The following is a 25,630-nucleotide window of genomic DNA, read 5'->3' as shown; positions in this document are numbered from 1 at the left end:
ATCCGCACCTGGGTCGTTAGTTAGGGGTGTTGCTATATAAGCTCCCTGGACCTTCAGTTCAATGCCTGGCAACGTAGTTATCAGAGCTAGTCTGCTGTGCTCTTGTCTACTGATCCTGGTTCCAGTTATATCAGCTAAGTCTGCCTTTTGCTTTTTGCTATTTGTTTTGGTTTTGTATTTTTGTCCAGCTTGTTCCAAATCTATATCCTGACCTTTGCTGGAAGCTCTAGGGGGGCTGGTGTTCTCCCCCCGGACCGTTAGACGGTTCGGGGGTTCTTGAATTTCCAGTGTGGATTTTAATAGGGTTTTTGTTGACCATATAAGTTACCTTTCTTTATTCTGCTATCAGTAAGCGGGCCTCTCTGTGCTAAACCTGGTTCATTTCTGTGTTTGTCATTTCCTCTTACCTCACCGTTATTATTTGTGGGGGGCTTCTATCCAGCTTTGGGGTCCCCTTCTCTGGAGGCAAGAAAGGTCTTTGTTTTCCTCTACTAGGGGTAGCTAGATTCTCCGGCTGGCGCGTGTCATCTAGAATCAACGTAGGAATGATCCCCGGCTACTTCTAGTGTTGGCGTTAGGAGTAGATATATGGTCAACCCAGTTACCACTGCCCTATGAGCTGGATTTTTGTATTCTGCAGACTTCCACGTTCCTCTGAGACCCTCGCCATTGGGGTCATAACAGTTTGCCAGGCCCGTATTAAATGTTTAATGCATTGCAGAAGAGGGATTATAAGAAAGAAGATTCTGAGTTTTTTTTTTTTTTTTTTTTCTCTTCTTCCCCTTTACCTCAGAGTGGCTATGCTTGCTGCAGACATGAATGTCCAGACCTTGATTACAAGTGTGGACCAGCTGGCTACTCGTGTGCAGGGCATACAAGACTATGTTATCAGAAATCCTAGGTCAGAACCTAAAATACCGATTCCTGAACTGTTTTCCGGAGACAGGTTTAAGTTTAGGAATTTCGTGAATAATTGTAAATTGTTTTTGTCCCTGAGACCCTGTTCATCTGGAGATTCTGCTCAGCAAGTAAAAATTGTTATTTCGTTCTTACGGGGCGACCCTCAGGATTGGGCTTTTTCGCTGGCGCCAGGAGATCCGGCATTGGCTGATCTTGATGCGTTTTTTCTGGCGCTCGGTTTACTTTATGAGGAACCCAATCTTGAGATTCAGGCAGAAAAGGCCTTGCTGGCTATGTCTCAGGGGCAGGACGAGGCTGAAGTGTATTGCCAAAAATTTCGGAAATGGTCCGTGCTGACACATTGGAACGAGTGTGCACTGGCCGCTAATTTTAGAAATGGCCTTTCTGAAGCCATTAAGAATGTTATGGTGGGTTTTCCCATTCCCACAGGTCTGAATGATACTATGGCACTGGCTATTCAAATTGACCGGCGGTTGCGGGAGCGCAAAACCGCAAATTCCCTCATGGTGTTGTCTGAACAGACACCTAATTCGGTGCAATGTGATAGAAAAACCGCAAATTCCCTCATGGTGTTGTCTGAACGGACACCTGATTTAATGCAATGTGATAGAATCCTGACTAGAAATGAGCGGAAAATTCATAGACGCCGGAATGGCTTGTGCTACTACTGTGGTGATTCTACACATGTTATCTCAGCATGCTCTAAACGTATAGCTAAGGTTGTTAGTCCTGTCACCGTTGGTAATTTGCAACCTAAATTTATTCTGTCTGTAACTTTGATTTGCTCACTGTCATCTTATCCTGTCATGGCGTTTGTAGATTCAGGTGCTGCCCTGAGTCTCATGGATCTCTCATTTGCTAAGCGCTGTGGTTTTACTCTTGAACCATTAGAAAATCCTATTCCTCTTAGGGGTATTGATGCTACACCATTGGCAGCAAATAAACCGCAGTATTGGACACAGGTTACCATGTGCATGACTCCTGAACACCGCGAGGTGATACGTTTCCTGGTTTTACATAAAATGCATGATTTGGTTGTTTTAGGGCTGCCATGGTTACAGACCCATAATCCAGTCCTTGACTGGAAGGCTATGTCAGTCTCAAGTTGGGGCTGTCGTGGTATTCATGGGGATTCCCTGCCTGTGTCTATTGCTTCTTCTACGCCTTCGGAAGTTCCGGAGTATTTGTCTGATTATCAGGATGTCTTCAGTGAGTCTGAGTCCAGTGCACTGCCTCCTCATAGGGACTGTGACTGTGCTATAGATTTGATCCCAGGCAGTAAATTTCCTAAGGGAAGACTGTTTAATCTGTCGGTACCTGAACATACCGCTATGCGTTCATATATCAAGGAGTCTCTGGAGAAAGGACATATTCGTCCGTCTTCTTCCCCTCTTGGTGCGGGATTCTTTTTTGTGGCTAAAAAGGACGGATCTTTGAGACCTTGTATTGATTATCGACTTTTAAATAAGATCACTGTCAAATTTCAGTATCCTTTACCGCTGTTGTCTGACTTGTTTGCCCGGATTAAGGGTGCCAAGTGGTTCACCAAGATAGACCTTCGTGGTGCGTACAACCTTGTGCGCATTAAGCAAGGTGATGAATGGAAAACCGCATTCAATACGCCCGAAGGTCATTTTGAGTACTTGGTGATGCCTTTTGGGCTCTCCAATGCGCCTTCAGTTTTTCAGTCCTTTATGCATGACATTTTCCGGAAGTATCTGGATAAATTTTTGATTGTTTATCTGGATGATATTTTGTTTTTTTCTGACAATTGGGATTCGCATGTGGAGCAGGTCAGGTTGGTCTTTAAAATTTTGCGTGAAAATTCTTTGTTTGTCAAGGGCTCAAAGTGTCTCTTTGGTGTGCAGAAGGTTCCCTTTTTGGGGTTCATTTTTTCCCCTTCTGCTGTGGAGATGGACCCAGTCAAGGTCCGAGCTATTCTTGATTGGACTCAGCCCTCGTCAGTTAAGAGTCTTCAGAAGTTCTTGGGCTTCGCTAACTTCTACCGTCGTTTTATCGCTAATTTTTCTAGCATTGTGAAACCTTTGACGGATATGACCAAGAAGGGCTCCGATGTAGCTAACTGGGCTCCTGCTGCCGTGGAGGCTTTCCAGGAGTTGAAACGCCGGTTTACTTCGGCGCCTGTTTTGTGCCAGCCTGACGTCTCACTTCCCTTTCAGGTTGAGGTGGATGCTTCGGAGATTGGGGCAGGGGCCGTTTTGTCGCAGAGAGGCCCTGGTTGCTCTGTTATGAAACCTTGTGCCTTTTTCTCTAGGAAGTTTTCGCCTGCCGAGCGAAATTATGATGTGGGCAATCGGGAGTTGTTGGCCATGAAATGGGCATTTGAGGAGTGGCGTCATTGGCTCGAGGGTGCTAAGCATCGTGTGGTGGTCTTGACTGATCACAAAAATCTGATGTATCTCGAGTCTGCTAAACGCCTTAATCCGAGACAGGCCCGCTGGTCATTGTTTTTCTCCCGCTTTGATTTTGTTGTCTCGTATTTACCAGGTTCAAAGAATGTGAAGGCCGATGCTCTTTCTAGGAGCTTTGTGCCTGATGCTCCTGGAGTCGCTGATCCTGTTGGTATTCTTAAAGATGGAGTTATCTTGTCAGCTATTTCTCCGGATCTGCGACGTGTGTTGCAGAGATTTCAGGCTGATAGGCCTGAGTCTTGTCCACCTGACAGACTGTTTGTCCCGGATAAGTGGACCAGCAGAGTCATTTCCAAGGTTCATTCCTCGGTGTTGGCAGGTCACCCGGGAATTTTTGGCACCAGAGATCTGGTGGCCAGGTCCTTTTGGTGGCCTTCCTTGTCAAGGGATGTGCGGTCATTTGTGCAGTCCTGTGGGACTTGTGCTCGAGCTAAGCCTTGCTGTTCTCGTGCCAGCGGTTTGCTCTTGCCCTTGCCTGTTCCGAAGAGACCTTGGACACATATCTCCATGGATTTCATTTCTGATCTTCCGCTATCTCAGGGCATGTCTGTTATCTGGGTGATATGTGATCGCTTCTCCAAGATGGTCCATTTGGTTCCTTTGCCTAAGCTGCCTTCCTCTTCCGATCTGGTTCCTGTGTTTTTCCAGAACGTGGTTCGTTTGCACGGCATCCCTGAGAATATTGTGTCAGACAGAGGATCCCAGTTCGTTTCCAGGTTCTGGCGATCCTTTTGTAGTAGGATGGGCATTGATTTGTCGTTTTCGTCTGCTTTCCATCCTCAGACTAATGGACAGACGGAGCGAACCAATCAGACTTTGGAGGCTTATTTGAGGTGTTTTGTCTCTGCTGATCAGGACGATTGGGTGACATTCTTGCCGTTGGCTGAGTTTGCCCTTAATAATCGGGCTAGTTCCGCCACCTTGGTTTCGCCTTTTTTCTGCAACTCTGGTTTCCATCCTCGCTTTTCTTCGGGTCATGTGGAGCCTTCTGACTGTCCTGGGGTGGATTCTGTGGTGGATAGGTTGCAGCAGATCTGGAATCATGTGGTGGACAACTTGAAGTTGTCACAGGAGAAGGCTCAGCGCTTTGCCAACCGCCGCCGCGGTGTGGGTCCCCGACTACGCGTTGGGGATTTGGTATGGCTTTCTTCCCGCTTTGTTCCTATGAAGGTCTCCTCTCCCAAATTTAAACCTCGTTTTATTGGGCCTTACAAGATATTGGAAATCCTTAATCCTGTATCTTTTCGTCTGGATCTTCCTGTGTCGTTTGCTATTCACAATGTATTTCATAGGTCCTTGTTGCGGCGGTACATTGTGCCTGTAGTTCCTTCTGCTGAGCCTCCTGCTCCGGTGTTGGTTGAGGGCGAGTTGGAGTACGTGGTGGAGAAGATCTTGGATTCTCGCCTCTCCAGGCGGAGGCTTCAGTACCTGGTCAAGTGGAAGGGCTATGGTCAGGAGGATAATTCCTGGGTGGTCGCCTCTGATGTTCATGCGGCCGATTTAGTTCGTGCCTTTCATGCCGCTCATCCTGATCGCCCTGGTGGTCGTGGTGAGGGTTCGGTGACCCCTCACTAAGGGGGGGGTATTGTTGTGAATTTGCTTTTTGCTCCCTCTAGTGGTTACTAGTTTTTTGACTCTGGTTTTTCTGTCATTCCTTTTATCCGCACCTGGGTCGTTACTTAGGGGTGTTGCTATATAAGCTCCCTGGACCTTCAGTTCAATGCCTGGCAACGTAGTTATCAGAGCTAGTCTGCTGTGCTCTTGTCTACTGATCCTGGTTCCAGTTATATCAGCTAAGTCTGCCTTTTGCTTTTTGCTATTTGTTTTGGTTTTGTATTTTTGTCCAGCTTGTTCCAAATCTATATCCTGACCTTTGCTGGAAGCTCTAGGGGGCTGGTGTTCTCCCCCCGGACCGTTAGACGGTTCGGGGGTTCTTGAATTTCCAGTGTGGATTTTAATAGGGTTTTTGTTGACCATATAAGTTACCTTTCTTTATTCTGCTATCAGTAAGCGGGCCTCTCTGTGCTAAACCTGGTTCATTTCTGTGTTTGTCATTTCCTCTTACCTCACCGTCATTATTTGTGGGGGGCTTCTATCCAGCTTTGGGGTCCCCTTCTCTGGAGGCAAGAAAGGTCTTTGTTTTCCTCTACTAGGGGTAGCTAGATTCTCCGGCTGGCGCGTGTCATCTAGAATCAACGTAGGAATGATCCCCGGCTACTTCTAGTGTTGGCGTTAGGAGTAGATATATGGTCAACCCAGTTACCACTGCCCTATGAGCTGGATTTTTGTATTCTGCAGATTTCCACGTTCCTCTGAGACCCTCGCCATTGGGGTCATAACAGGTTCCCTCCGGTGGTGGTAGGTGGTAATGCAGTTGTCCCTGGGTTTCAGTCCTGGTCAGGTGTTTCTGCTGATTGCAGTTCTGACTGGGGTATTTAGGTGTGCAGGATTCGTTAGTCCTTGCCAGTTGTCAATTGTTGTTGGGAGGTGTTGGACCTCTGCCTGGTTCCTCCTGCCTTTCTGCCAAATCAGCAAAGATAAGTGTCTGGTTTTTTTTCTGTGGCACACATGCTGTGTGCTTCATGATTCAGTGCTATTCTTTTGTGTTTTCTTGTCCAGCTTAGATTGTGTCAGTATTTTCTCAGTCTTGTTGGATTCTCTGGAGTGGCAGATATACATTCCATGTCTTTAGTTAGATTGTGGAACTTTTTGTATTATCTGCTGTGGATATTTTTGGAAGAAGAAACACCTGACCAGGACTGAAACCCAGGGACAACTGCATTACCACCTACCACCACCGGAGGGAACCCAAAAGCAGAATTCACAACAGGATTCCTAATAACTTAACTGTCAATGTACCAGAGAACACAACTTGTCAATCAGCTGGGGGTGGGGAGAAGGGGTGCTGCTATTTCGCGAATACAGCGGCAGTTGAGGAGCTGTAAATGCATTGTCATGCCCAAAAGTGCAACATTTATTTTAGGATAACCCCTATAAGTATGTGGGCTAGTCTTCAGATAATGAGGAGAGCCACAGTGGCTTCTGGCCTCACAGTCCAGGGAGAAGGGCTCTCATATGCCCATGTTAGATCTGAGTGGTGGCTCCGTCATCTCCATCAGTACCAGAGAGAATAAATGGAGCAGAGGTGCACGTGTGTGATCACCGCTATAATAAGATGGCGCAATTCTGAGCCTTGTAGTTTGGATCAGTCGGGGTCTCAGCAGACTCCCCAGCACTCTGCAAGTCATCACCCATCCTTATGATAGATGGTTAGGGGTTATTCCCAACATTACAAGTTAATGGGAGAGCTGGTTGAGCGTTTCTGCCCTGATCTTTAGCACTGGGTTGGTGTCTCAGCACCTGGACCTACACTAAGAAAAACATCTAATCCGTCTCAATGACGGTGAACGTTTTATGAAAGTGTAGTTACTCTTTAACCATCCGATATTGGGATCATTCTGATTTAGCTGCTATGTGTACAGATCAGATCCACCTCTCGTGTCTCCCCTTTTCCTATAGTTTGTAGCTTGCGAGCAGCAGGGCCCTCATTCCTCCTGGTATCTATTTTGAACTGATTTCTGTTATGCTGTAATGTCTGTTGTCTGTACAAGTCCCCTTTATAATTTGTAAAGCGCTGCGGAATATGTTGGCGCTACATAAATAAAATTATTATTATTTTAATTATCAGAGATTCACCTCTCCTGAAGAAAGAATATGATTAATATATTCCAAGAAGGATTCTTCTCTAATATCACTATCTGTAAAAATAAATGTGATTCCTATGCCGTCGGCTCCAGCCGTTTTATACAGCAGCTTTATATCCTCCAACAGGTGAGATAATCCGTAAGATCTGGGGACGAGATGGGATTAATCGGATTTCTGTTGCATATGAAGGAGAGATGTCAGCAGCTAATTACTCACAATTATCATTATTTCATAGTATAATAAAACACTTGTAAGATTGCAGGACGATTGCACAGGACAAGTATGGCAAAAAAAACATCCATGGCATGGATATAAGGCTGATACAAAGATGACAGGTGTAAGGTAAGGGTGGGGCAGAGTGCAGCATTAGAGTGCTGTAGAGTGAGGGTGGGGCAGAGTGCACCATTAGAGTCATGTAGAGTGAGGGTGGGGCAGAGTGCAGCATTAGAGTGGTGTAGAGTGAGGGTGGGGCAGAGTGCAGCATTAGAGTGGTGTAGAGTGAGGGTGGGGCAGAGTGCAGCACTAGAGTGGTGTAGAGTGAAGGTGGGGCAGAGTGCAGTATTGGAGTGGTGTAGAGTGAGGGTGGAGCAGAGTGCAGCATTAGAGTGCTGTAGAGTGAGGGTGGGGCAGAATGCAGCATTAGAGTGGTATAGAGTGAGGGTGGAGCAGAGTGCAGCATTAGAGTGGTGTAGAGTGAAGGTGGGGCAGAGTGCAGTATTGGAGTGGTGTAGAGTGAGGTGGGGCAGAGTACAGTATTGGAGTGGTGTAGAGTGAGGGTGAGGCAGAGTGCAGCATTAGAGTGGTATAGAGTGAGGGTGGAGCAGAGTGCAGTAGTCACAGTCCTTTCACTGTGTTTTGGCTATGTTCTCTATGCAGCAAGAGATTTAGATTAACCCTTTACATGCAGCTATATCCTCCCCTGGAAGATTAACCATAGAATCAGCCCCAACAGAAGTCAATACTGAGCGTGCAGTGTGCGGTGTGCGGAGGTTAGTGCGCCCTAGCACCAGCCACAGAACTAGTCACTCCAGCCACCATGACCCTGCACTCACTGCGGCCCAGTGATAGTCGGCACAGGAGAAAATCTTTTTAAATAAAGCAATTGTCAGGAAATAGGAAGAAGTTCTGCTTACTTCAATTACACATACAAAGCTCTCAGCTGCAGTTTCCTCTCCCTGCTATCTCGCTGTAATGTGAGACCAGCCAACAGCATTAACTGATGAATTTTTATGACTCTGTGCTGCGAAAGCCAATCTCTGTCTAAACCCCTCATTCCCCCTCCCGCCTAATACCAGCCAAAATTGGTACAGCCACTTCCCAAACTGCATGGGACTCTTTTAATCTTTTTAAAGTTATATATACTGGCACCGATTATGGCTAGAGATATAAGGATTATATATTCCGTATGTCCATCGAGAGATCTATAGCTCACTGAAATCGCTAGGAGCTAAACCCTAAACGAGTTGCAAGGAGCAGATTTCTCCGTAAGCAGGTCATGTAACTATGAAGTTTTTTCTTAAAAGAACCCCCCTGACGTGGTTAACATCCTGATCATTGTGTCGTTCTTATACGAGGTTCATACAGCGAGTTATGTATAGAAATGGTTTGTCATAACTCTAAGAAAGGGGGCATTGAGCCTCTGAGCGAGGTCATCACAGGGGGAGTGCCTTGGGCTGGGAGATAAGTGTGTGCGACATCAGTCTTCACGAGTCTTTTGTCCTGGGTCTAGCTGCGAGACAGGTGTGTTATGCATCTAGATGTGTGCCCCTACACCACAGCACACGGTCAGCCATGAGATGGAATGATACAAACAAAATGTAAGTGTTTTTCAACTTTAATCCCATTTTTTTTGTAATTGCACTGTACATACGATACTTGTTTACTTTTATAATACCTTTTAATACTTCTGCAAACACTGCCTACCTTTTTTTGGAGTAAAATACATAAAATTACTAGCTTAGTTTCTCCTTGCTCTATAACGTTCTGTCACGTCCTCTGAGGTGTATTACGCTACAAATTTGGGTGGGCTCCAGACCCGTTATTAATTAAGAAATCGGAGCTGGTGGCAGCGGATTTGTCCTGTGCGTTTGGGAGGTTTTGTAGCGACGGACGGTGTTGATAATTATTGTTCCCGCCTGAGTGGGCGTAGTTATTTAGCCCTCGCTGCAGTGTGCTCATTAGCCAGTACAAAGCAAGGCAGCCTTTATGGCGACTAATTATCCTAGGTGCAGTACCCCATCTGACCTGAGGGTAAGGGGGGCGCCAGAGATTTGCAAGTTCCAAATCAGAACTGGGAAGTGGGATATAGATAAATCCCCTTCAGAAAGGAACCAGGGGCAACCAAACAACCCCGATTCATGACAAATTGGTGTGAGCGGTGTGGATGATAAAGATTTCCTCCCTGTGAACCGTGAGAACAATCAAGATAAAACATTTGTCAATAAAAGGGAAGGAGTCAAAGCCCTTATAACACGAAGGAGCACATAGCAGCTTGCATGTATGGAAGTCATATGGATCTTTCTTCATTACTCCGCTTTCACACAAGTAATAATCATACAGTTCCTGCACGATGTATTGGTGGAAACAGTCAGCAAGTTATACACCACCTATAGCAACATTTACCTTGTGAGAACAATCTGGAATGTTTTATATCCTGCAATAAATGAGGCCAGTCGGGACAGACTTCTCTTTCCTGACCCACTAACTCCTATCAGCAGGGCATTGCCGCCGGGGGTGCGGAGGATGCGTGAAATCTGTGGGAAATATAATGACAGCGGTGGAATTAATTATATCGCAGGACAATAGCCCAAAATGAAGAAGACACAATGGACAATGAGGGAGATTATTACTCTAACAACTAAACACATAAGAAATACACAAAAAAGCACATCAAACATTTATCCTTTTAATGACAATTTTTTCCTTTTTCAACGCTCCTCTTTTCAGCAGCCATAATGCTTTTATTTTTTCATGAGGCTTTGTTTCATGCGGTACAATATGTAATATTTTTTGCACTGTTTTGGGGTAAATATAAATTATGGTGTAACTTGTGTCATTTTCTTTGCGACTTCTACTGCCCCGGGGTCCCTGAGGCTCGACAGAAGTAAACTCTGGGTTATAGGGTGATGGAAGTCTGGTTCCTGAGAACTGCAGGGTTATAACTGGGACAATATAATGCCCCTACACCTGCCTTACCATAGCTGTAACACTGGGGTTACTTGTACACATTGGACTCCTGCTGCCATTGACGTTTACCTTAATAATATGCATCACTGCATCATTGAAAAACACCAAATCCCTCGGAGATCCCGACACGGCCTCGTTAAAACGGTTTTGAAATTGCTTCAGTTTTTCAGTCAAAACTTCTAAGCTGTGAACCTGAAATAAAAGCGATGATGGTGTGAGCTGCAGCAGTCACACACTTTACGTCTTACGGTGCAGATATCGCTCTATCAGAGGTCACATTACCATCTCGTATACTTTTGGGGCTTCGAGTACACTGACTTCTTCATATTCAGCAGGTTCAGGCGCTTCCCTCAGAAAATCCACAAAACAGAAATCATGTTGTACTGCTGACACTAAGTGTGGATCCACCAGTTCTCGCAGGACTTGTGTGAGAGATTTATTAAACCAACCATGGTCTTCACAACACACAAGCCTGAAACACACGGAGAATTGTTACTGCAGACATCCACACTGTTCAGTTATGGTAATGACCAACAATGGACGCAAAAGGAAAGTTTTAAGTGTTAAAAGGTTTGACCAATGTTTCATGCTGTGAATGTCGGGGAACTTCTAGGTAGACCCATTTGGAGAGGATTTCTTATAATAGCAGAAGATCATGGAGGATCTGCAGGAAAGGTAGGACATAGCACAGCGCGCCCAGAAATGTACGAGTGCTCCTGTAATGCTCAGACCTGGTGATCCTTCATGTACAGAGACCCTACTCCATGATAATGGAAAAGGAGGGGGTTGTTCAGACCTGAAAATCATTTCCTAGAATCTTTTTTACTCCCATCGGCCGCAGTGAAGATATCGAATGATACTTATGGAAAAAGAAGCTTCATAAACTGACCCAAGAGTAGCAATAAATGTTAGTTTCTTACCTGTCGGCAATAACTCTCTGACATTCATGCCTGAAAAGAGCAAGGAGGATGGGTGCAGTAGTGCACTCCTCTGCCTTGATAGCCAACATTCCTTGCCAAATTCGGGAAAGGTCTCGTAGACTGAAGATGTAGTGACATCTGGAAGGTGTAGGAAGCATTTTCACCTGTGGGATAATGAACATCATGTATTACATCAGGAGAGGACACAACAGTCACTAATGCAGTAATTCTGAGATGCGTCCGCTCCCATAGTCAGGGCACTATTACACTATGCTCCTCGGTCATTACTACAAGCCTTCTGCGTGATGAACATCTTTTATCTGAATTTGGGACTTGAAGTTGTCATTTATTTGTTACAAAATCTATATATATATATATATATATATATATATATATATATATATATATATATATATACACGTATATGTATGTGCACTATCGCTTACAGTCCATGTTTCTGATAGGAGACTATATTCGGTATCACTCACCTTTGTCATTTGCCACACCGCTCTGCTTGCTGGCACCAATTTCTTTACCAAATTGCAGATTTCCCTTCTAAAGTTTCTACTGGAATTAAAGTGTCCGCAGCCTATGGCTCCTGTGAAACAAAGACGACATGTATGAATGCTGGGGACAACAGGTAGAAATGATGGAGGCGACGAGTATGAATGCCGAAGACGACAGGTATGAATGCTGGAGACGACGGGAAAATGATGGTATAACATTTTTAGCCCACAGAAAATTGAGTAAACTGTAACAAACGCTCAGCTGTGACAAGTACAAGGTCGCTGGAGGTTTTCAGCTTCTGAAAGTAAACAAGAGAACTTGAAAACTCTTAGTACACAAGGGTCAGGCCGCAGTCCCATTAGTGTATCAGATCCCATGCGAGAGCACCAGATGCAATATCCTAATGACCCTCGGCTCTAGCTCTGCTGGGAGCGGGAGCCGAGTGTCAGTGATCTGTGCTCCGATGCGCTCGTATCAGAGAATCGCAGCACAGCTGCAGAGAGGTGGAGAAAGTAATGTCTCCATCTCCTCCGTTACTGGCGTCCGTGGGAATCACACTGCACTCGGGTGACATCCAACAGCCGTGCTAATGTTTCACCCGCACCGACAGACTCATATGGGTGTGTGCAATCCGAATCTAAGATGCAATTGCAGGGTGCTGCAGAATCGGCATGAGAAAATAATTGCAGATATGAGCTGCCCTACAGAGTAACATTGGGCCGAGTGCAATATGATTTTTTATTTGGACCGCACTCGTCTCTTTACATCGCAAGTGTGATCGAGCTCTCAGCCAGGAAACTGCAGACAACAATGAGGAAAACACAGAAAAAAATAGTAATAAGATTTACCAAATATGTGATCAATAGATGCATCGGAGGGTGATGTACAGCTGAAAGTCATAAAGTGTCTCTTTAAACGCTGCGGGATGTCACTCCGTCCTCCTCCCGGATGCACCATGGCCCCGATGATCTGCACGTCCACCAGAGTTTTGAACTCTCCGGGCTTCTCCAGGTTATACATCCCTTTCATTTCTATCATTTGGCGAATTGCTTCACTTGTCGTCTGCAGTAAAAGGAACACATTATTAGTGGAGACGTGTGAGGTAAAGCCGCTCATAGAGGGGTCGGTCTGCCTCCGATCTGACCACCATTGTGGGATTCGATAAGTTAAAGGGACGTGATGCTACTTTTTTTTAGGAAGGTGAATACAGGGTGCCCATATCCTATAAATCAGTTATAACCTAATGAACGCCTTTATTTCTTATAGAAGCTGTGTACGCACGGTGGACAATCCCCCACTTGACAAACTCAAACACTGGTGAGGGGCAATTCAAGGAATCAGTCTGATATCAGTAAAAATAAAATGCTGCTTTCATTTTAATTTATTAGTCTATTTGATAGAGGAAAATGGGGTTGTTCACATGAATATTCATAACGATAAATATTTCTGCTCATATACCTGAATATATAGATTACTGTCTTACAAAGTACATGAGGCTTGTCTTCTAGATTTGGGCATTTTAATTCCCATTTCCTATATACAAGGGATACTGCGCATGCTAAACTAATAATGGTCACAATAAAGTTTTCAAATCTGTTTTGAGGATAAAAGGTCAAAGGGCATGAAGTACAAACAGTTCATCCCAAGAAAAAGCTGCCAGGCGAAACCAAGGTTCAAGCAAGAACTGGCACGCTGAGGGTTTTTACTATCTTGCGAGTTGTTATTGAAATAGATTTGTGAGATAATAAAGTCCTTTTTTGGACAAGTGCACCTAGCCGGTTGCCATGCATTCGGATTATGTTTTGAGGTCTCTTAAATTCTGAAGATTTTTAAGGAAGATCTGCTGCCCAACATCGCCGCTACAGTCTCTTCAATCTATATGCCGAGTCTGCAAATGTGGTGATGGAGGAGGATTGTTATGATCCTTAGTGGTTGAGGATCACAAATTACTCCAGCTAAGTAACAAACATAGGACAAGCTCTAGGGAGGTGGCAAACTGGACTGACCGCAAATCTGAACCTATCCAAACACACTAGAAGTAGCCGGTGAACGTGCCTAAAAATCCTAGACGTCTCGAGCCAGCCTGAGGAACTAACTACCCCTAGAGAGAAAGAAAAGACCTCTCTTTCCTCCAGAGAAATAAACCCCAAAGATATAGAAGCCCCCAACAGATAATAACGGTGAGGTAAGAGGAAGGCACATACACAGGGGTGAAAGCAGATTCAGCAAATGAGGCCCACTAATACTAGATAGCAGAAAATAGAAAAGGGAATCTATGCGGTCAGTAAAAAACCCTTACAAAATATCCACTCTGAGATTTCAAGAACCCCCACACCAACTAACGGTGTGGGGGGAGAAACTCAGTCCCCTAGAGCAACCAGCAAGCGAGGAAATCACATTTTAGTGAGCTGGACTAAAAACATAATGAACACTGATACTCAAAAAATGATCAAACAAAAACTTAGCTTGTCTTGAAGAGACTGGGAGCAAGGTAGACACAAGGAATCTGAAGAGCACTGAATACATTGATAGCAGGCAAGGAACTGAGTATCCAGGTGAGCTAAATAGGAAACCAACCAAGGATAACGAACCAGCTGATGCTGCAACCTGCAGAAAGACAACACTACACAGTACCGCTTGTGACCACTAGAGGGAGCCCAAAAATAGAGTTCACAACAGTACCCCCACCTTGAGGAGGGGTCACCGAACCCTCATCAAGACCCCCAGGGCGATCAGGATGAGCCGCGTGGAAGGCACGAACCAAATCGGCCGCATGAACATCAGAGGCGACAACCCAGGAATTATCCTCCTGACCATAGCCCTTCCACTTAACCAAATACTGAAGCCTCCGTCTAGAGATACGAGAATCCAAAATCTTCTCCACCACGTACTCCAATTCGCCCTCGACCAGCACCGGAGCAGGAGGCTCAACAGAAGGAACCACAGGTACCACATACCTCCGCAACAAATACCAATGGAATACATTGTGAATGGCAAAAGATGCTGGGAGACCCAAACGAAAAGACACCGGGTTAAGGATTACCAAGATCTTATAAGGACCGATGAAGCAATGCTTGAATTTAGGAGAGGAGACCTTCATAGGAACATACCGAGAAGACAGCCACACCAAATCCCCAACACGAAGTCGGGGACCCACACCGCGGCGGCGGTTGGCAAAGCGCTGAGCCTTCTCCTGTGACAACCTCAAATTGTCCACCACATGGTTCCAAATCTGCTGCAACCTATCCACCACAGAATCCACCCCAGGACAGTCAGAAGACTCAACCTGACCCAAGGAAAAACGAGGATGGAAACCAGAATTGCAGAAAAAAGGTGAAACCAAAGTAGCAGAACTAGCCCGATTATTAAGGGCAAACTCGGCCAAAGGCAAAAAAGTCACCCAATCATCCTGATCAGCAGAAACAAAACATCTCAAATAAGTTTCCAACGTCTGATTAGTTCGCTCGGTTTGGCCATTAGTCTGAGGATGGAAGGCCGACGAAAAAGACAAATCAATGCCCATCTTGGCACAAAAAGTCCACCAAAACCTGGACACAAACTGGGATCCTCTATCAGACACAATATTTTCAGGAATGCCGTGCAAGGGAACCACATTCTGAAAAAATAGAGGAACCAAATCGGAGGAAGAAGGCAACTTAGGCAAGGGCACCAAATGGACTATCTTGGAAAAACGATCACACACCACCCAGATGACAGACATTTTCTGAGATACTGGAAGATCCGAAATAAAATCCATGGAAATGTGCGTCCAAGGCCTTTTCGGAACAGGCAAAGGCAAAAGCAAACCGCTGGCACGAGAACAGCAAGGCTTAGCCCGAGCACAAATCCCACAAGACTGCACAAAGGAACGCACATCCCGTGACAAGGAAGGCCACCAGAAGGACCTAGCCACCAAATCTCTGGTACCAAAAATCCCAGGATGACCCGCCAACACCGAAGAATGAACCTCGGAAATAACTCTGCTGGTCCATCTATCCGGGACAAACAGTCTCTCTGGTGGACAACGGTCAGGTCTATCCGCCTGAAATTTCTGCAGCACTCGTCGCAAATCTGGGGAAATGGCAGACAAAATCACTCCCTCTCTGAGAATACCAGCCGGCTCAGAAACTCCCGGAGAGTCAGGCACAAAACTCCTAGAAAGTGCATCAGCTTTCACGTTCTTCGAACCGGGCAGGTATGAGACCACGAAGTTGAAACGGGAGAAAAACAACGACCAACGAGCCTGTCTAGGATTCAGGCGCTTGGCAGATTCAAGGTAAATCAGATTTTTGTGATCAGTCAAGACCACCACACGATGTTTAGCTCCTTCGAGCCAATGTCGCCACTCCTCAAATGCCCACTTCATAGCCAACAACTCCCGATTACCAACATCATAATTCCGCTCGGCAGGCGAAAACTTTCTTGAAAAGAAAGCACATGGCTTCATCACAGAGCCATCAGAGCTTCTCTGCGACAAGACAGCCCCTGCTCCAATCTCAGAAGCATCAACCTCGACCTGGAAGGGAAGAGAGACATCTGGTTGACATAAGACTGGAGCTGAAGAAAACCGGTGCTTCAGCTCCCGAAAGGCCTCCACGGCCGCAGGAGACCAATTAGTCACATCAGAACCCTTCTTGGTCAAATCCGTCAAAGGTTTAACCACGCTAGAAAAATTAGCGATGAAACGACGGTAAAAATTAGCAAAACCCAAGAACTTCTGAAGACTCTTAACAGACGTGGGCCGAGTCCAGTCATGAATAGCCTGGACCTTGACTGGGTCCATCTCCACAGTAGAAGGAGAAAAAATAAAACCCAAAAAGGAGACCTTCTGTACTCCGAAGAGGCATTTTGAGCCCTTCACAAATAAAGCATTAGCACGCAGGACCTGAAACACCATCCTGACCTGCTTCACATGGGACTCCCAATCATCAGAAAAGGCCAAAATGTCATCCAAATAAACAATCATAAATTTATCCAGATATTCTCGGAAGATGTCATGCATGAAGGACTGAAACACAGAAGGAGCATTAGAGAGTCAAAATGGCCTTCGGGCGTATTAAATGCTATTTTCCATTCATCTCCCTGCTTAATGCGCACAAGGTTATACGCACCACGGAGATCTATCTTAGTGAACCAACTGGCCCCCTTAATCCGAGCAAACAAATCAGACAATAATGGCAAAGGATACTGAAATTTGACTGTAATTTTATTCAGAAGACGATAATCTATACAAGGTCTCAAAGAACCGTCCTTCTTGGCCACAAAAAAAAAACCTGCACCAAGAGGGGAAGAGGATGGGCGAATATGTCCCTTCTCCGAAGACTCCTTTATATAACTCCGCATCGCGGCATGCTCTGGTATAGACAAATTAAAAAGTCGTCCCTTAGGGAATTTACTACCAGGAATTAAATTTATAGCACAGTCACAATCCCTATGAGGGGGCAGGGCACTGGACCTGGGCTCATCAAATACATCCTGGTAGTCAGACAAAAACTCAGGGACCTCAGAAGGAGTAGAAGAAGCAATAGACACCAACGGAGTATCGCCATGAATTCCCTGACAACCCCAACTTGACACAGACATAGCTTTCCAATCTAAAACTGGATTATGAGCTTGCAGCCATGGCAGACCCAAAACGACAACATCATGCAAATTATGCAGAACGAGAAAGCGAATCACCTCCTGATGTACGGGAGTCATGCACATGGTCATTTGCGTCCAATACTGAGGCTTATTCTCAGCCAATGGTGTAGCATCAATTCCCCTAAGAGGAATAGGAAATTCCAAAGGCTCCAGGACAAAACCACAGCGCCTGGCAAACGACAAATCCATCAGATTCAGGGCAGCACCCGAATCCACAAAAGCCATAACCGGGTAGGACGACAAAGAACAAATCAAAGTAACAGACAAAATAAACTTAGGCTGTATAGTACCAATGGTGACAGGTTTAGCGACCTTTTTTAAGCGTTTAGAGCATGCTGAGATAACATGAGCAGAATCACCACAGTAAAAGCACAACCCATTTTGACGTCTATGACTTTGTCGCTCAATTCTGGTCAGAGTTCGGTCACATTGCATAGACTCAGGTCTCTGTCCAGAAAATACCGCCAAATGATGAGCAGATTTGCGCTCCCGCAAACGCCGATCAACCTGAATGGCTAAAGCCATAGAATCACTCAGACTTGTAGGGGTGGGAAACCCCACCATAACATTCTTAATGGCCTCAGAAAGACCTTCTCTGAAATTTGCAGCCAGGGCACACTCATTCCATTAAGTAAGCACCGACCATTTCCGAAATTTTTGACAATACACCTCTGCTTCATCCTGACCTTGAGAGATAGCCAGCAACGCTTTTTCTGCCTGATTCTCAAGATTAGGCTCCTCATAAAGCAGTCCAAGAGCCAGAAAAAATGCATCTACATTAAGCAATGCAGGATCTCCTGGCGCCAGAGAGAAAGCCCAATCTTGAGGGTCGCCACGCAACAAGGAGATAACAATTCTAACTTGCTGAGCGGAATCACCAGAGGAACGAGGTCTCAGAGATAGAAATAACTTACAATTATTCTTAAAATTTTGAAACCTAGATCTATCTCCAGAAAACAACTCAGGAATGGGTATCTTTGGTTCTGACATAGGGCTACGAATAACAAAATCCTGAATACTTTGCACCCGTGCAGTAAGATGATCCACACTAGAAGTCAGAGTCTGAACATTCATGTCTGCAGCTGAGCTCAAAACCACCCAGAGTTCAAGGGGATGAAAGAAGCTAAACAGACTGCAGCAAAGGAAAAGCGGGAGGAAAAAAAAAAAATGTACTCAGGTCTTCTTTTTATCCCACTTCTGCGATGCATTAAACACTTTTTAGTCCTGCTATACTGTTATGATCCTTAGTGGTTGAGGATCACAAATTACTCCAGCTAAGTAACAAACATAGGACAAGCTCTAGGGAGGTGGCAAACTGGACTGACCGCAAATCTGAACCTATCCAAACACACTAGAAGTAGCCGGTGAACGTGCCTAAAAAATCCTAGACGTCTCGAGCCAGCCTGAGGAACTATCTACCCCTAGAGAGAAAGAAAAGACCTCTCTTGCCTCCAGAGAAATAATCCCCAAAGATATAGAAGCCCCCAACAGATAATAACGGTGAGGTAAGAGGAAGGCACATACACAGGGGTGAAAGCAGATTCAGCAAATGAGGCCCACTAATACTAGATAGCAGAAAATAGAAAAGGGAATCTATGCGGTCAGTAAAAAACCCTTACAAAATATCCACTCTGAGATTTCAAGAACCCCCACACCAACTAACGGTGTGGGGGGAGAACCTCAGTCCCCTAGAGCAACCAGCAAGCGAGGAAATCACATTTTAGCGAGCTGGACTAAAAACATAATGAACACTGATAATCAAAAAATGATCAAACAAAAACTTAGCTTGTCTTGAAGAGACTGGGAGCAAGGTAGACACACGGAATCTGAAGAGCACTGAATACATTGATAGCAGGCAAGGAACTGAGTATCCAGGTGAGCTAAATAGGAAACCAACCAAGGATAACGAACCAGCTGATGCTGCAACCTGCAGAAAGACAACACTACACAGTACCGCTTGTGACCACTAGAGGGAGCCCAAAAATAGAGTTCACAACAGAGGATATTCTGAGGAGCCCAAAAGACCGTGGACGCGGTAAAGTGTATTTCATTTTTCCTCATTATGGAAGTGATTGTTTAAGTCTCATAAAGGACGAAGTTATTAATCGTGATGTATTAATAATGATCAGAACCAAGCATCTCTCAGTAGATCAGTGATTTTTATAATGACATTTATCCTCAGGTTTTTACAGAAAATGGCTCCTATGCTGCTCGCAGTGTGATCAGGTACCTGGTCTCCCCAGTCATTGACAGCCGGCAGGTTAATGTCATCAATGAACACGCTCAGCTTTCTACCTCCCGGAGGGCCGTACGTGCTGCCGAGGCGTTTCTCCACGTAGCTTTCCACTGCTCTCTACAAAACACCGTGAGACACAGAATTCAATATGTAACTAGGAAAATAACAGCAGCGTCGGTGCTATACACAGGTCGCCTTCCCGCCATCTGCACTCAGTCTTTTTCACGGTAAGAGCTTGGCATTTACTGCACAACCTCGAGAATGATCCAAGTGATTCTTGCTGTAAAACGTCTCTGACCCTAGAGCACAGGTATCGGGGGTAAGAGACGGCGATCACAAAGGGCTGCTCCTGCTTTTGGGTGGATTATTTTCCAGCTTTTTTTTATTCTAAATAAATATAGTGTCCAGATTTTAGCTGCAAAAATAATGTTTTCATTCACATCCACAGATTGTTAAGACATTATTAGAGCAACTGCAAGAAACAAACTCCTGGTAAGATGTTTAGTGGATAATTTGTGAAATTGAGGCCTGACTATTAATTCAGAAGTAATCAATATTATAAATGATGATCACTTCGCCACGGTTTATCCTCCGTATTACAGCAGCAGCACCAGGAGCCCACGCAGCACTACTGAGCACAGGCGGCTGTAGTTCTGGAGGTTAGGTCAGACTTGTGGGATCTTTTATACTCTTATGTGTCATACCTGAAAGATTGCGGGGTCAGTAGCTGGAGAGAAGTTTACCGATTTGGACACGTGCTCTTCTACGCTGTATTGCTTCATGTAAGCTTTTATCATCACAGTTTTTCCGGTGGCCTGATCTCCAGTCAATAGAACGGCCTGAAAATCACAATCAGATCTGGTCAGCAGCAGCTGGACACATGGACACAAGCCATCCAGGAGGAATCGAGGGCCGAGGTGCAGGACAGCAAAGCACAGCCGTCACATGTCTATACAGGTGGGAGACATCTTTACTCCGTGGATATAAGATTATGGACGTTTAGATCCCAGCTGCTTCTCACACGCTTCAGTCACCAAAATCATGAAATCTGATTAGTGAACAAGGCCGACGTATAATGTAACTTACCACACATCTGGGAATTTATGTGAGAGCATGCTGTCTTACCTTTTGCTGTTTTGCAATCGTGTCTATCAGGAACTGAGTGCGGACAGTGTCAATATTAGGTACTAATATGGAGGAGTAATCTGGAACGCTATTGCTCGGACAGGAATAATGTGGCACTCTTTTGTTCCAGTGCTCCCAGTTACCTACAAATAAATGAGACTGGGAATTAGCTCAAGGAACTAAAATCTGATCCATAATCACAAATTTCATTGTCAATACAGAGAATTAGGTGATTTCATCTCACCACTAGGTGGCGCTGACCACACAGGCCGCCATGACAATGATATAACAACCATAAGTAGCGCTCCACCATCAGTAGTGGCGTTGTACAAAACAAAGAAAAGAATGTACTGAATACACTGACATACGGACATTTCTAATAGAACAGTAGGAGGATACAGGACTCATTACATGTCCTACACATGACACTTTAGAGAACATACTCCAGAGCAGCGATCCGCATTCCCCAGGGATTAAATAAGCAGCGCAGTTTACCGTTTTCATCTACAAGGAAGTCAAACATTGACTGTCGAGCATCTACATCTGCTTCTGGTAAGGCCAACTTGCATTTATGGTTTCTAAGGAAGGCCTCAAAGCGATCACGACAGTCCTGTTCCAGAAGAGCCCCTAAACTCCACATCAGGGCGAAGATGAAGAGTCTGTGAAGACGGCCGTGGTCCGTCACGCTGTGCTCAGCTGTTGTAGACGTGCAGCCCTCCAAGACATTAATGGACTGCGGGAGGAAAACAAGATGAACGTTCACATGGATGACAGAGAGTAGCTGACGAGGCATTAGAGAAAAGGAAACACACAAATGTGATGCAAATGAAAATAAGTCCACTTTATTGATGTACTTGTTGTGTGCAGCAGCACCGTACACAGCGTCTTCACACTCTCATCTGGGTGAAGTCTCAGCACCATCATCCAGCCAATATACTACGGCCCCGAGTCATCAAGACCAGTGTTGTCCCCGCTAGACTTGATGAAGGGGCGTGCACATCTCTTATTGAATCAGGAGCATCTGAAAAGTCCAGTTTAGGACTGGAGTAAGATTTCTGGGGTCATGAATCAGACACTGTGGTGTTACGCTCCCACCTAAGCTTCGCCCATTTTGTTGGAGTTGTGTGTGAAAATGGCAAAAGTCTAAACATTTTTGCTCAACTTGAAGTTGTACAAAATGTGTTATCAAAGTGCTTTACGCCAGAATTCTAGGTTAAACAAATTTCCATTTTGCAATCTATGAATGAGAAGCAATTAATTGTTTCCCCTGAACGATTTCATGCACAATAAAGGAGAGTTCTGGGACATATTGTCCGGTCGTTCAACCATTTCCATGACACAATGATTATGAACAATGAGTTATTCGAAACTTACCGATTGTCTACTCGTATAAATCATCCTTTACACAGTAAACATTGGGGCCTAATCAATCAGGTAAAACAATAATCCAAAAAAACAAAGATGAGTATTCGTGGGAGGAGAAAACACCAAGCGTAGTACCTATGTATGCTAAAATGGCATAAAATAAGCTAATCTCATGAAATAATAAGCCGCGCTGTCACCTGACGTAGGTGGCACAGATGTAGAGTGGAGGGACGTGCTCAGTATAGGAGCGGGCAGACATTCACCTGTGTGATATAACTGCACTCCAGAAGCTGCATTTTGGGATGAAGTTTCAGACTCATGAACGTATACGCATCCTGAAAGACTTCATCATACAAGACTTGGAAAATCTCTCTCTCTTCGGCAGGACGCTTCTTTAGCCAAGCCTGTGGAAGGAGAGAAGACAAAAATCAGTAAGAAATCATTAGTAAAAATCGCTGTCTCCTCTACGCTGGGAGGGGAGCGGATTAAGGCGGTGTAATTGTACCTGTAATACTGGCCTCCAGGGGAGGACTGATGAGCTGAGGAGGACGATGCCCACCCGAGACACTGTCCCTGGTGACGCGTTCACTATGCTATCCACCTCAAATAGCAACCTGCAGCATGGAGACATTGGGATACGGTCGCTGTTTGCCAATGTGAGCGTTTTCTCATCATCCAAAACGGAATTCAGGTTCTCAATCCATATGGGATCTACAGGACCATCCAGGACAATCCAGACGTTTTCACCTAAAAGTAAGCAATACGTTTCCCAACAAACAGATTAAAAAAGAAAACATACAAGATTCACAACATCCAAGTATTTTAGCAAATAAATTCAGCTTTGGGGACATAATTCAGCTTAGAAGATGATTGAGGAGAAGAAAGGTAGGAGTAACAGATACATAGAGGATGTAGAAGACAAACTCTTCAAAATTTATTATGAGATCCCAGTACAAAAAGTACAAAGTTGTAAAAAAACATGAGCGATTTCGGTAAAAGACAGTCAATTTCCTTAATCATTCTAGTGTATAAAAGAAAGGAAACCTGGAGTCGACCAGCTGCTGATACCATTTTTTATTTTCAGAGTCTTCCTCCACAAGGCAGATAATATTCCATCCTTCCAGTCATTGGTTGCAGTGTCCAGGCGTCCAAACATCTGAGGGGCCGTAATGGCCTTCGGGTTGATGCGCAGCTCCCGATGTGGAAGCCCACCCTCTGTCAGGGCCTTCATGAGCACATTAATAAGTGAGGACTTTCCAGAACCACTTGGGCCCAGCGTCATCAGGCCGTGACGCACTTCAGAGGCTTCGTATAGCTGTAAGACAATAAATTACCAGATGCTGGTCAGATCATCCCACATATTTCTTGTACACTTTTTCTCCGAGGGTATGGCATTGTAGAAGCTCCTGCTGGCACAATGCGCTGACAACAGATCTCCATCACCCCTAGACGTTGTACATGGACAGCCGTACACTGACTGCACATCCCAGGGATACCATCAATCATAAATGCATGGGATAAGGCTCATTCTCATCATTAAAATGGAGCACTTTGGTAAGGTGTCTGATCAAAGATGGGTGAAAACTTAGAGGGGTCTGATTACCAAAAGGTGATAACTTCCAAATGCCCCATTGGGATGGATTAGTGGCCACCAAAGTGTCACGGCTCCATTATTTCTCTATGGGATGTCAGGAGAAAGCTGGGCATGGTTCTCGTCTCTTCAGCAGTCCTGTGGACAATGAATGTAGCGCTGACACACATACACGTCCACCGGTGTATGGAATTGATGGGACACACACCGTTCTGCAAGTTATCACCTATCCTGTGGATAATGATTTCTAATGGAATAACCCTTTAACTCCCTTCCCGAGAGCCGGCGTACATGTATGGCACGTGTCCACGGCGTATTAGCATTACACAGCCAGCAGTGACTGGAGCTGGTGATGATCATTGCTGTTTAACCTTTTGTTGGCAACAAAGTGGCGCGAACTGGCGGCGAGCTGATTACCATGCCCTTTGCCCCGTCGCCCATATAAATCAATCAGCGGGTGAGATTTAAATACACGCTTTGCTCACTCACATCATACTGACCTTCAGGTCTCCAGATCATCTTTACACAGCAATGAACAATGTAAAACACAAACCAAAACACAACGATGGAATTACGTTTTCTTTAACATTTCACCAGACTTCGAAACATTTTTCCCTGTTTTTCAGCACATTTTATGGTAAAATGATTGGTGCCATTCATAACTACAATTTATTGTACAAAAAAACAAGCCAATATTCAGCTATGGAGACAGAAAATAAAAAAAATTATGACTCTTGGAAAAAGAAAAAATGGAAGTGCGCAAGCAAAAATTGACATCGGAGGGAAGGAGATAAAGGGGCTGTTCACTCCCTGATAACACAGCTTAATCGATGCAGGACCCACATTAAGATAAGCGCGCTTCTACTCCCCTCCTGCAGTGGCGCCATTCCAGTAATGTCGGCACCGCGGTTCCTGACGTTGACGTGACATTGCTTTGTGACTTGTCGGCTGAGGTGCGGCCGATCACTGACTGCAGGCGACAAGTGACAACAATGTCATGTGACTGCAGGGCACATGCAGGAGCCAAGTATACACTGTTGTTATTTTAATTTTGGTCCTGAATCGATTAACCTGCGGCTGTCCGGCGGTGGACATTGAATATCACAACATGAATTGAAAGCCTTGGGTTCAGTACCTGGGCTAGTTTATGGTTCCAGGGCGGGTGATTGATGAGTCCAGATATTGTCACTTGATTAGAAACCGCATTCTGAAGATCGATGTATGAATTGCTGTCTGGCTGGAAGCCGGGAAAAAGGTCGCAGATCAGACCGTGGAAGAGAGGTTCATCTTCTTCAACCTGGGAGGAAAGTGACAGGGATTTTACAAGAATTCATATGTTAACCCCAATGTCTGGTCCCAGATAGTACAATCTCCCTACAGCTGCCCCCACTACAGCAGCGATGCCCCTCTGACTCGGAGCTCATTGTCTGCAGTGACCACTACAGCGCTGCAGCCAATCACTAGGTTTAGAGATTTCATGCTGACTACATCGGCGTTAGTGCTAAGCCCGATGGGGTTAAAAGACAGAAATGTGGGAAACTCCATAGAATAGATAAATGAAAAAAAATGCAAAAATAAAACCAGACTCCACATTTCTCAATATAATTGATGGACAGCAATGTGCAAAACTTTTAGGCAGATGTGGAAACAATGCTGCACAGTGACACGCTTTCCAAAATAACAGTGCTTTATTTTTATTAATTAACGAAATATGAAAGATTAATGAGAACTGTAAATCCCAGCAGCACGGTGGCGCAGTGGTTAGCACTGCAGCCTTGCAGCGCTGGAGTCCTGGGTTCTAATCCCACCCAGGACAACATCTGCAAAGAGTTTGTATGTTCTCTCCGTGTTTGTGTGGGTTTCCTCCGGGCACTCCGGTTTCCTCCCACATTCCAAAGACATACTGATAGGGAATTTAGATTGTGAGCCCCATCGGGGACAGTGATGATAATGTGTGCAAACTGTAAAGCGCTGCGGAATATGTTAGCGCTATATAAAA

General features: G+C 45.0%; 1 protein-coding gene across 6 annotated transcripts in view; it reads right to left on the bottom strand.

The window, feature by feature from the left end:
• Positions 1 to 25,630, bottom strand: part of DNAH8 (dynein axonemal heavy chain 8) — a 411,047-nt gene that overhangs the window by 114,493 nt on the left and 270,924 nt on the right. For 5 of the 6 annotated variants that reach the window (XM_077282008.1, XM_077282010.1, XM_077282011.1 and 2 more), the window contains 15 exons: positions 24,767 to 24,928; positions 23,085 to 23,355; positions 22,546 to 22,787; positions 22,304 to 22,444; positions 21,171 to 21,408; positions 20,676 to 20,818; positions 20,255 to 20,389; positions 19,545 to 19,667; positions 12,520 to 12,733; positions 11,653 to 11,762; positions 11,165 to 11,328; positions 10,527 to 10,716; positions 10,314 to 10,436; positions 9,681 to 9,811; positions 7,050 to 7,203 (listed from right to left, as the gene is read on the bottom strand). In XM_077282008.1, coding sequence (XP_077138123.1) covers positions 7,050 to 7,203; positions 9,681 to 9,811; positions 10,314 to 10,436; positions 10,527 to 10,716; positions 11,165 to 11,328; positions 11,653 to 11,762; positions 12,520 to 12,733; positions 19,545 to 19,667; positions 20,255 to 20,389; positions 20,676 to 20,818; positions 21,171 to 21,408; positions 22,304 to 22,444; positions 22,546 to 22,787; positions 23,085 to 23,355; positions 24,767 to 24,928 — 2,541 coding nt within the window. The remainder of the gene's footprint in view (positions 1 to 7,049; positions 7,204 to 9,680; positions 9,812 to 10,313; positions 10,437 to 10,526; positions 10,717 to 11,164; positions 11,329 to 11,652; positions 11,763 to 12,519; positions 12,734 to 19,544; positions 19,668 to 20,254; positions 20,390 to 20,675; positions 20,819 to 21,170; positions 21,409 to 22,303; positions 22,445 to 22,545; positions 22,788 to 23,084; positions 23,356 to 24,766; positions 24,929 to 25,630) is intronic. The other variant, XM_077282007.1, reaches the window with a different exon arrangement.

This window comes from Ranitomeya variabilis, chromosome 2 (assembly GCF_051348905.1).
Source record: "Ranitomeya variabilis isolate aRanVar5 chromosome 2, aRanVar5.hap1, whole genome shotgun sequence".
NCBI classification, from domain to species: domain Eukaryota; kingdom Metazoa; phylum Chordata; class Amphibia; order Anura; family Dendrobatidae; genus Ranitomeya; species Ranitomeya variabilis.
This window is presented reverse-complemented; position numbering and strand designations above follow the sequence as displayed.